General features: G+C 37.2%; 3 protein-coding genes across 3 annotated transcripts; 1 reads left to right on the top strand and 2 right to left on the bottom strand.

Annotated features, from left to right (window-relative positions):
- Positions 1-1,691: 1,691 nt before the first annotated feature.
- urad (ureidoimidazoline (2-oxo-4-hydroxy-4-carboxy-5-) decarboxylase) lies at positions 1,692-2,786 on the top strand. Its single transcript, XM_052115308.1, has 2 exons — positions 1,692-1,908; positions 2,152-2,786. The coding sequence occupies exons 1-2, from the start codon at positions 1,734-1,736 to the stop codon at positions 2,499-2,501; spliced, it is 525 nt and encodes a 174-aa protein (XP_051971268.1). The 5' UTR covers positions 1,692-1,733; the 3' UTR covers positions 2,502-2,786.
- A 236-nt stretch (positions 2,787-3,022) lies between these two features.
- On the bottom strand, positions 3,023-6,345 carry LOC127635321 (pancreas/duodenum homeobox protein 1-like). Its single transcript, XM_052115256.1, has 2 exons — positions 5,882-6,345; positions 3,023-4,232 (listed from the first exon to the last, which is right to left on the bottom strand). Exons 1-2 carry the CDS (start codon positions 6,309-6,311, stop codon positions 3,871-3,873), a joined length of 792 nt encoding a protein of 263 aa, XP_051971216.1. The 5' UTR covers positions 6,312-6,345; the 3' UTR covers positions 3,023-3,870.
- A 3,011-nt stretch (positions 6,346-9,356) lies between these two features.
- Positions 9,357-12,254, bottom strand: LOC127635206 (protein POLR1D-like). The gene is made up of 3 exons (XM_052115076.1): positions 11,977-12,254; positions 10,688-10,762; positions 9,357-10,558 (listed from the first exon to the last, which is right to left on the bottom strand). The coding sequence occupies exons 1-3, from the start codon at positions 11,997-11,999 to the stop codon at positions 10,207-10,209; spliced, it is 450 nt and encodes a 149-aa protein (XP_051971036.1). The 5' UTR covers positions 12,000-12,254; the 3' UTR covers positions 9,357-10,206.
- Positions 12,255-12,347: the final 93 nt, after the last annotated feature.

The raw sequence follows: 12,347 nt of genomic DNA, 5'->3' as shown, positions 1-12,347 counted from the left end.
CTTGCTGACTGGAGGTTGTAAAGCAATATTTTCTGTAAAGCTGATTTGGAACGATAGTATGAAATCTGCTATAAAATTGCATTTGATTTTAATTGAATATGTTTCTCTTCAGGTTTTTACATTTAACTTTACTCTAATATTGTGTAAAGTTACACTGTCAATAGATATTTTAATAAGATTACACTTTACTAATTTATGTTTGTCTTTGGTACAATAACAATATTAATAGCAAGTATTTAATTTTCAAAACAAGTGTTTATAATACCTGTTTACCATTTTCTCACACAGTAACAAATTGGGGAAATTTAAATGAATAGCTGGTTTACTATTTTAGAAAATGCATCCTTCGCAATGCAATCATCATATTTGAATAGAATAGAATCCTTTATTTTGGTCACACATTATACACACAGTTTTGCATATATACAGTTAGTTTTCACATATCTCAGCTAAACTGGGGTCAGAGTGCAGGGTCAACCATGATACAGCGCCCCTGGAGCAGATAGGGTTAAGGGACAGGCTCAAGGGCCCAACAGTGGCATCTTGGTGGTGCTGGGGCTTGAACTCCCAACCTTCTGGTCAGTAACCCAGAGCCTCGACTGCTGAGCCACCACTGCCCCATATTTGGTGGTCATTGATGCCAAAAACTTTGAAAACCCCAGTGAGTCTAGATTTTATAGTATTGGTCTTGAAGACACACCCACCTGCTGGCAATGCCAATCAGAAGATGGGGACACAATCCATGTTTTGGGGGGTGCTAATATTCAAAAATTTGGTTGAAAGTTCAGAGTTGTGAGTGACGTTTTGAGCACTCAAATTTTATTTTGTTGCAGACTTTGTATTTTGGGTGATTGGGCGGGCATACATTTGGGCATAATCACATTAAAAACTGGGTTCTGACCTGTCTCATGATCGGCAGGCAAATAATTTGGGGATGGAAGTCGGATGGAGCGCCCTCTTTTTCGGAGTGGTGTGTGGAAATGGGGAGGTTGCTGCTTTCAAGGAAGAGGTGAGTATAAGGCTGGGGTTTTGGGACTTATTTGTTAAAAAATTTGGAATTATGTATTTTTTGGGGGGGGTCTCGGGGAGGGGATGTGAAGAGTGTAGTTTAGTTTAATGATGTATGTTTATTATATTTTCATTTGTGTGTGTGTGTGTGTGTGTGTGTGTGTGTGTGTGTGTGTGTGTGTGTGTGTGTGTGTGTGTGTGTGTGACCACAGGGGTGTTCGTTGGGGGTCAGGGTGGGCTTGGTGAATGAGGAGGGATATTAGTGTGGTTTGAATCTTAGATGTTGATTCGTTTTATATGTGTTGGGTTTTTCTTTGTGGTGTATATATTAATTAATAAAAATGTTAATTACAGAAAACCCATGTGAGGACAGTGGCTCATTACATTTGATGAACGCAGGCCCACAGTAGGTGGCGCCACAGAGCCCCTGTGTCAGACTTCTGAACAGTGTGATAAAAAATCAGCCGGCATCATCAGCTTTGTGGTTTTATGTGATGAAGCAAATCTGCTTAGACTTTTATCATCACGTAAAATATCCTACAATAGTCTGTTGAAAAAAGGTTGTATTTGAGTTTATAATTACAGCAGAAAACGTGCATGACTGCTGCACTGTTGTTCTAACCGGGAAGAGTTTTTGGTGACTGGCTTGCCCCAAAGGACATTGACCTTGTCCAATATTGGCTTTTGCCGTTTCCACTACAGTTTGTAAAGGACACGCTCGAGCCATGGACATAAGCGTTGTAAATGCTCTCACATACGACGATTTCGTGAAAATATTCGGTAATGTGGTTGAGAAATGCCCGCTCATCTCGGCTGCAATATGGTCACATCGGCCATTCAAAGACCTTGCGGACATCGAGACTCACATAACGGAATTCATTGAGAGTCTATCCGACTCAGGTATGCTATTGTGCTTCAACCTGAAAACGCTCTTCAATGTAGGTCTATGGAATCTTAAATTATACATATGACAATAATCCCTAAATGTATATCATATTTGGCTGTTTTTTTTTAGACTAACATTTATCATGGACTTTTGACACTTTGACACATAGGAATGTTCTCCTGACGTTTTAACCTCACTAATTAAAAACAACAACAAACAAAAAAACAGCGCATAATTATTTTATCAAATGTGTGCAGGTAAAGAGGGCATCTTGCGGTGTCATCCTGATTTAGCGGGCATGGATCTCCAGAGCGGCACGTTAACACGCGAGTCGCAAGAAGAGCAGAGTCAGGCCGGATTGACCACACTGGATTCCGCGGAGATTCTGCGCATGTATCGTCTGAACTCGCAGTACAAGGAGCGCTTTGGATTCCCTTTTATCATCTGCGTCCGTATGAACAATAAAGCGGATATTCTGCGCCAGCTGTCTGACCGCATCCAGAATGAGCGCGCATTGGAGAGAGAACGAGCCATCGAAGAGGTTAAAAAAATCTGCAGTCTCAGGTTGCACAATGTTGTCCTTTCTGATATTCAAACAAAACTGTAACCCCAGCTGAGTTGTGCAAGTAACAAAGGTCCCCTGTTTTTGATTGCATATTGTTGTAATGTGTCAGTTTTAAAGTAAATAAACACAAATAAACAAGTGGCTAATTAAAATGCTTCATTATACCATGCAAGGCCTAAGCTTATAATTCAAAAATTTACAATGTGATAATAATCTCAATGTCCCTAAATATCATTAAAAGGCCAATAAAATACAGTGTGCTTTAAGGAGACGTTTTGTCGGGTCGGCTAATAAACTTTGGGTCATATGAGTGCAGTAAAATCATTAATTATTAATTGGCGGTCGCCTTTTTTGCTTGTTTTAAACAAACACACACACACACACACACACACACACACACACACACACTTATTAGTCATTTTCAGTTTTGGCAAAGGTGATTAACTCATACGTTTTTAATAACTGTCCATTAAGTGAAATTATGATTTTGGGGGTAGAACTAAAGAAGGAATAGATTTATTATGAAGAATGGTCAAAGTAGCATTGACTGATCCAATCACAATGTAGATTCATTTGTTTATAGAATATTTAAGATGTTATGAAATTCCAAATGTGATTAAAATGAACAGGTATATTGAATTAAAATTATCTTAATTTGTCAGCCCAAAAACCATGCTGCTACTATTGCCCCTATATGTATCATTATAAACCCCATGTATGGGGGCCTTTTACCCCAAGTGTGGGGTAAAATGCTCCCTGGCCATGCAACTTTTTTTTTATGAATTTGAATCAAAACAACATTCTGTTATTATTTCTTATAACACAAATGATGATTCTCCATTCTCCAATATTTAATTTAAAAAAATTCAATCTTGATACACTTTGTGGCCAGAAAAAAAGCATATTTCCTAAAACTGTACTTTTAGCCCCCATTGTATCATAAATATTCTGAATGTTTTTGGAAGCATGTGGAGATATACAGTATTTACCCATTTACAGATTTGTGAAAATACGTGACATTCTAAAATTAAGGAACAAGACTATCCATTGTTTATCTATAAATATGAATAAATTATTATTATTTGGCAATGTCCTCATAGAGCTGGTTGGTGTTTTCATATTTAGCTAAATGAAGAGCTGAGATTTGATTAGGCCTACACAATACGAAATTGACTCCACAGAAGCTTGCATCCAACCTCTCTTACATCCAAATAAAATGCATGTTAAACATTTAAACTGGGATTGCTCTTTACTGCCAGTCTAAAGTATACAAAGAAGATGTGACCAACTGTTTGGATGAGAATGGGACACTATCTTACTGATGTGCACACCTAGTTCCACTCATTTTGCAAGAGCCAATAGATTGTGTTGATGGCACAATCTCGGATGTGTCTTTTGGTCAGTGTGCGTTTTACGCAGACTCTCGTGGAGCTGGAGGTACATGAGAGTGTAGGGGTGACGTGGGTCCCGCTAGAGTTCCTGGGACGAGACACGACTCATCCTTCAGATCCCCAGACGTGATCGAGGAGTCTTGTTCGGGATCCACCCCTCTAGCTCTCCGCTTGTCCTCCTCCTTTTTCCACTTCATGCGTCTGTTTTGGAACCAGATTTTGATGTGTCTCTCGGTGAGGCTGAGGGTGAGCGCGAGCTCCACGCGGCGTGGGCGCGAGATGTACTTGTTGAAGAGGAACTCCTTCTCGAGCTCGAGCAGCTGCGCTCTGGTGTAAGCTGTCCGCGTGCGCTTGTTTTCCTCGGCCTCTACCATGTAAGAGCCTAAAACAAAATCATGCGGAAAACTTTTGTAAACTCATAATAAACTTACCCCACCCCCAAATGTATATTACACTCAAAAAAAAATATTAAGATTTACGCATTTCAATTTTATAGGCTAACAAAACACCATTAGGCCTATATTGAATTGAGCAACGTTTAACTAAATTATATTTGTATTAATTTAATTTTCTTAAAGATTACTCAATTTAATTTGATTAAATTTTGAGGGTACACTTGGGAGAGTGCTCAGAGAACTTGAATTCCAACAACAGAATACATGGGGGAAATTTTAATGAACATGTCTTCAACCCACTAATGGTCAATATAGCGAAGAGGTCCTTAAAGTTTTGGACACTTTCTGGTTTCCCCAACATGCCTGTGAAAAAGCGAAAAAGCTTCAAGATGATGATGGAATAGATGTGACGCGAATTATCTGAAATAAATGTGTTTTTTATTTTAAGTAAAATCATTAACTCGTTTCTAAAGAAATAAAAATAACAAAAGTATAGCCTATAACATCAGAACAATCATGGAAAGGTGATGTTATAAATAACGTGGAATAGCTTAATTATTCTCAGAGAGCAGTCTCATTTGATCATATAACATTTTATTGACAAATAAAAATTACTTGAATTGATAATCCATAACCTGTGGAAATCTCACGTGAACCCAATCCTAATAGTTTGTAGCCTATTATTATACACAGAACATGCTGTTTGTAACATCCGAGGATCTTTGTCTCATGATCTCCAGAAATATCTTATGCGCGCACGTTTATCTTTCGTTATAACAAATGCTCATTTTGAAATTAGTTTAATTTGGAATGAAACTGGACATTTATTGTAGCAAAATAAAACCAAGCTAAAATTCTAAATGAAAATATACAAAAATCTGAAAACCGTTTTTCTACACATTTGGTTCCGCGAGCCATCTGGTGTTTTATGAGAATAATTTTACATATAATTGGATGTAGATACTGAGTGGAAATAATTGTCAATGTTTTTAGTGTGTAAATGTCACTTAATTTATTAATTCTATTTAATTCAATTTTATAAAAAGTTACATGTTGTCCACAGTCTACACCGCTTATCTCCGTCTAATTGAACACTATCAAGAACAAAGAAATAGGCCTACAAAAAAATAATCAAATCAAATCAACTCGAAACCATCAACTTTAACCATATGCTACTGTGTAATGTAAAATAAACCATTTAAATTCAAAACATTATAGACTATAACATTATCTTGGTCTTTCCATTTTAGACAAACTGCTGGGCCAAAGAAAGAAAATAGTTTACCCAAAATAATTTTCTTATTTTTCGACCCTAAAATCGTTTTCAGTAGGCCTACAATAAAAATGTTCAGATTGTCAGAATTTTGGCCCTGAATTTACGTTTGACCAATTGGTGCTGTCGTTGTCCTCGTTTGGTATTAGCGAAAGTGTAAACCTTTTCAAAACATTTAGGGTTTTTATTTCCCCCTAAAACATAGCTTGCTTATTTAAAATATAGATTCGATCATCTCTGAATTAATAAATCCAAATGGAGATTTTGTCATATGAGGATTCTGAAAGCACTTTAGAATTTTGGGCCTGCTTTTATAAAAAGTTATTAGGTGAGCTATATTTATGGCCAAAGTACGAGAGTTACCTGCCCACTGTCCTTTCCATGAGTGCGTATGAGATTTAGTTGACTTCATCCATGGGAAAGGGAGGTGGTATCTGTTCCGATCCCCGCACGGGTCGACAGACTCTCCATAACCACCGACTGTCTGTAGAAGTGGCTGTGGAGTCTGGGGCAGGTGGAGATGAGGCACTGCCAGATCGTCCCGTGTCGACATGCTATAAGAAGTAACGTCGGTATGATTTGGTTGGTCCTCTGCGCCCAAAGAAGGTGACGCGTAGACAGACTGAATCTGTCTGCTCATATACAGACAAGGCGGAGGGTTTTGGTTGTAGTCTTCGTTCTGGTGTCTCTGGAAGACACAAGGCTCCTTGTACAGATGGTTAGGTGGGTAATAATGCTCTTCCCGATTCATGGTTACCACAGACCGGGGACACCGTGCAGTAAAAGAACACATGTGCCAGCGCCCTGCCTCTGATCAGGACCTCTGCTCTACCTGCAGTCTGACCGTCTGGCGCCGTTCTAGGGCCTCATAGGTGTGCCACCGTGACCATGTGACCCTGCTGCACCATTGGTTTCACTGTTTACACAAAGCTGACAACTGGCTGTAGATTATGTTGGTGTTTCCTTTCGACTGCTCCACGTTTTGACAATAATTGAACAGAACTGACAGCTCAAAATCAATGCCCTTGGTAAACATTTTCTGTTTGCCTGCGACTATGTGCTACACCTGCAGTTGTGATATAGCCTACAAAGACAGCTGAATCGCAGAATCTGCGGCCGTACCTTTTATCTTCGCACAGGAGGCAGAATTTGAGTGGCCAATTTTCAGTCAACACCAAACCGAGAAGAAAAATAGGTGCCGTGGGAAAGTTCCTGAAAATAAAAAGTTATCAACAGTTTTAATTTGTAAGGGTCCAAATTGTCTCATCAACATCCGATGGAGGAGAGACTGGATCGATTGTCACTTATCCTAGGCAACATAAACGTATCTGACTGCTTTATGGTTGTCTTGGAACCAGACTGGACGTCGCATATGAAAGGCTAAATTATCTTTAAATATTCCTTCTATACTCCTAACTCTTCGTTTGATTTTTACTGATATAATTGGACTTAGAGCTCTATATTTTATTTTTTACTATAAAAAAAAAATGCAATTGCAGAGCTCTGTAATTATATTTATTTCTAGTCGAAAATCATCTGTACATTTAATTGGAGTATTTACTTGTAAAAATGCAATTGCACTAAGTAATTAAATTGTAGAGCTTTGCAATTGCATTCTTACTCGTAAAAATAAAAATAAAGAGCCCTTTTATTGTAATTCTTACTAGTAGAAAATAAATTATAGAGCTTTCTAATTGAGATATTACTAGTAAATATAATTACAACGAGTAACGCTGCGGGTGCATTAAAAGATAAATCGGCTTGCCATAACTGCAAAACTAACAAGTGCGTGTTGGAGCCTCTAAAATGTACACATTAACAGGTCCATTTAACACATTTTACGTACAGTAGGATCTATGGACACTGCCAGTGACAGCAACGGACATTGGCACACACACACACACACACTCAAAACCCCAAGGTGTTGACAGTCTTTGGCTTTAACCAAGCTTACCTGCCATTAAGCACACCCTTTCTCGGATGATTAAACTAAAGCCCTCGTTCTTAAATAAAAACGAGATGTTCGGTGTAAACGAATTATCATGGAGGGTGAAACACGACTCAGTTTGTTTAAGATGTTTTTGCAACGTGTGCGCTATACCAAGCAGTAACTTGTTTGGAGATGTCAGTCAGATGATCTGACTCAGATCACGAGAAGAAAAAACAACAACAACAGACGATTTACATTTATAGTTACAATTATAAAGCTCGATACACAAAATGTATTATGAAAGGGATAGTTCGCCCAAAAAGAATATTTCAACTCTGTAGGCCCATACAACGCAAGTGAATGATGATCAGAACTTTAAATATCCAATAAGCACATAAATGCAGTATAAAAGTAAACAATTCGACTCCAGTGGTTAAATCCATGTCTTCAGAAGACATATGATAGGTGTGGGTGAGAAACAGAATATAACCTTTGCCCAGCCCTGACCAGGTGGCTATACGCACAAAGAATGCAAATCACCAATAAAAAAAGAAGAAAAATATGATTGAAAGGGGAGATTTGTAGTAAAAATCACTTAATCATTGATCTACTTTTCACCCACACCTATATCACTTTTGCAGATATGGATTTAACTGAAGTTGTAATTACTTTCATACTGCCTTTAGGTGCTTCAAAGTTCAAATTCACTTGCATTATGGACCAACAGACTTAAGATATTCTTCTAAAAAATCTTCGTTTGTTCAGCAGAAAGTAAGTCAGTCTGCGTAAAAAAATGAGACCATTTGTATTTTATTATATTTAAGAAAAATTCGAGGAATCGAGACTAAGAGTGTTTATATATATATATATATATATATATATATATATATATATATATATATATATATATATATATATATATATATACACCTCTTCAAATGACAATAATGGCACTTTCTCTCATATCTTAATGGGGCTCTCATGCGCCATCATAAAGTTCAGACAAATCCATTTCTCACAAATCAGGCTTCGTAACGACGCTTAATGGTGTTTATATATGACTTTAGTTTGAAAAGGAAAGGAAACTATCATACGCCACTTTTTCCCCAATGTTGAAAGTGTACTAAAGGTTTTATAAAGCGTGAGTGAGACGCCGCAATTTGGAAGTATATCCATGGAAGGTTATAAGTGGTATAATGGTGTTAAGTGATATATAATCTATCTGTGCAGAATCAGGGAGGAAATACACAACTTAAGGCACTGGTACATAAAATCGGCAAGCAATTAAAATGCGTTTTGAGACTTTAGATAAAATGCAATAAACCAGTTAGTGGACACGCAAAAGCGTTCTGAAGACTCTTGTATGTTTGAGTAGGAGAAATGTGTGGCCATAAACGTCCAAGTGCGGCTCGATAATGGGAGAGTTCCTCGAAGCCATACCATAATGTACAATTGCGTTATGTAAAACGATCAGTCTCTGTTTAATCGAGTGCATTGCCTACACCGTCAAGATGTCTCTTAAAACAGTTTAAATTGTTATTTGAACACTTGTGTCAATAAACAGTTAGATTAGACAAACTATTGAACGGATTTAGATGAAAATTAAATTCATTGTGAGGTGGAGGGTAAATTGATCACACAAAAAAGGAGCATTTTTGCTTTTTAGACAATAAGCTGTGCGATAAGGAGACGAACATAAATAAACTGGGAGGCCAAATGACGATAAAATATGCTTGTTCAGTGGAGACAGCAAAGCTTAGGCAAACATGTGAAACCGCGAGTAACGGCAAAGGAATGATAATTGCATTTGAACTGAAATCCAGGTGGAAAAACGCTGGGCGCTTTAAATCGTGCATTTTGACATGAAGTCACCACGAAATGAGAGGATACATGACAAAAACTTCGCCCAAAAACTTGTGTTTATTGGCCAAATGTTAAATTAAAACTGTTAATACAGGCTTTTAATGACAAACTATAGGCCTACATAAGAACATATGGCTTATATTACCAGAGTAAACACGTTTTTATTAAGAATATCATGTTTTGTGCTGGTCAAGTACGTGAAATAACATAATCACTTTCTAGATGTTTAAAAAACTATCATAAACAATGTGACATTGTCCACATTACATTAATTAATGTTCCGGGTTCAATCGATAACATTTGCTTTTCTTAAAAACAGGGCAAAAAGAAAAAACGCTACAGTAGGCCTAATGTAGCCTACTTATAATAGAAGCAAATGGGGGCAATTTTTTGGAGTGTTTAACCACAGAAATTAGAAACTTGTCACTTTATAAAAGCACTTAGGCCTACATTAATTATTCTGTTAAGACTTGTGTATTATTTGTGTTAAGTTGTTCAAATGATCGTAATTTTAGCGTTTACTGTGTTACGTTGTTGTCATGGGAACAAAATTGTAAAATTAGTTATAACTTTACACAGAAAAGGTTAGTGAGTGAATTTATCACACTAAAATCACGTTAACACACATATTGTTTATGTCTTGTGGTTAAACTTTAGAAATAGTGAATATTTTTATGTTTATTGATTGGCCCTAATCACTTCTATTGTAAGTGCCTCAAGATTTTTGCTTTTTTTTTTAAATAAAGAAGGACCAGTCATTATTTTTGTGGTAATCAACGTCACGCCACAAATGCTGTCGACTGAGCTTAACAATGAAGACATGGACACTTTGGACAGATGGTAATGATCTCATGTATGTTGTTGACAAATATTACACTCTCCATAGAATGCTACATCATTTTTTCCTTCTGTCATAGTGTTTTTGGACAGCTGCAGATCTCTCCCTGACAGGTGAACGAGATCGAGTCCTATTTGACTTCCTGGAGAGGTACTGCTGGTTTCTGGATGATGAATCCTTGCGTGAGGAGGAATCGTGTTTTGATGAATGACAATCAGAGTGACTGTCTTTTCTATGACTGCACTCTTCACAGTCTTTGATGCGATGTTTTTCACACTCTCTGTTGTACCTATGTCCATCTCTGCCTCTCTCGGAAGTGCCCTGGTTTTTAGGCTGACCCATCAGAACAGTGGAACGAAGTGTGTTCAGCAAGAAACGCTTGTTGGTACTTCCCAGTGGACACTTTATCCTACAATAAAGCAATTTAACAAGATATTAAAACAAATATACCAGCATAAAGGATGCATAACATATAAGAATGCCTTTTTTTCCCTTGTAAACTTGTGCATTGTCAGTAAAACATCTGCTTACTACTTACCACCCAGCAGGGCCCATTGTCTCTGCACGGACTTTTGCTCTATTAGCCTCTTTAAGGAGCTCCTCCACTGCCTTCCTAGGGTGGTGAGAATATTTACAGGATTCAGAGTGTGATAAACTGGAACAGAATATGAATTGGATAAAAACAGGTAAGTGTATCCAACTTGACCCGAGAGGCAGGGTTTTACTCTTTCACTGGCATCCGGACTGTTTAGCAGTGGCAAGATTGAGCATTTCTATAAAGCTTAAAGGGAAAGTTCACCCTAAAATAATAATAATAAAATGCTCTCATCAATTTACTCACTCTAATGCATCCCAGATTTGTATCATTTTCTTTCTTCTGCTGAACACAAACAAATATTTATAGAAGAATTTCTCAGCTCTGTATGTTCACACAATGCCAGTGAAAAGTGGCCAGAACTCTGAAGCTCCAAACATCACATAAAATGAGCATAAAAGTAATCCATAAGACTCAAGTGATTAAATCCATATCTTCAGAAGCGATATGATAGGTGAGCAACAGATCAACATTTAACAAATGTTTTTTTACTGCAAATATCCACTTTCACTCTAACTTCCACATTCTTATACTTTAGTTTTTTGGCAATTCATATTATTTCTGCATATCACCACCTACAGGCTGGGCTGGTCAAAGGTGGAAATTTATGGTAAAAAAAAAAAAAAAGAACTTAAATATTGATCTGTTTCTCACCCACACCTATCATATCACTTCTGAAGATATGGATTTAATCACTGGAATTTTATGGATAACTTTTATGCTTCCTTTTTGTGATTTTTGAAGATTCAAAGTTCTGGCCACCTTTCACTTACATTGTGTGGACCTACAGAGTTGAGAAATTCTTCTTAAAATGTTCATGTGTTCTGAAGGAGGGTGAAATATCCATTTAATTATTGCATTTACATGACTAATTACATTGTTTAGATCTTTATTGCAATTTATTAGAAAATCAGCGCCGAGACTGTAACACAGAACAGCCGATTTAACTATGTAGGCTACGTTGTGGATACTTGATTTTAAATGAAATAAATAAAAAAAAAATAATCAACTATTAAATGTCATTGTTGGCAATGATGACTGGTACATAGCCTATAGCAGAGATAACGGCCCACACAATATTACCTATAATCATCGTGACAAACTCTAATTTAGTCAAAGTAAGACAGTTGCACACAGACTACAGTCAAACGCAGCCGACAAGTATAGCATAGTAAAAACAGTATTCCGAAAATTAACTGCAAACAAATGCAATATGTTTCTGCAAGTCATACCTCTCTAGTTCACTATCATCCATGATTTACTCAACTATCAAATATATTGCATTACAGCTAAGCTTGCTAGTTGTTGTTGTTATGTTTTATTCTCGAACACCCTAAACAGAAGGACCCCGCAAGACTATCTAAAAACAACACAACGTCTATCCTGGTCATAAGTATGAGAGGAAAACGTAAGAAATATAAATATAGCAGCTTCTGTATTGTTGTACGAATTTAAGAATGTTTAAATTGTAATCTTAAGACGCTGGCGGTATGCACTACGATCTCTTTTTAACCAGGCATCTCAATGGTCACATCTGCAGGACAAGTGTACTTCATATTTATGAGGGAAGCGCTCTGATTGGTCAATGAAACGTTGAGGGCGG

The sequence above is a fragment of the Xyrauchen texanus genome, chromosome 42, assembly GCF_025860055.1.
Source record: "Xyrauchen texanus isolate HMW12.3.18 chromosome 42, RBS_HiC_50CHRs, whole genome shotgun sequence".
Classification (NCBI taxonomy): Eukaryota; Metazoa; Chordata; class Actinopteri; order Cypriniformes; family Catostomidae; genus Xyrauchen; species Xyrauchen texanus.
This window is presented reverse-complemented; position numbering and strand designations above follow the sequence as displayed.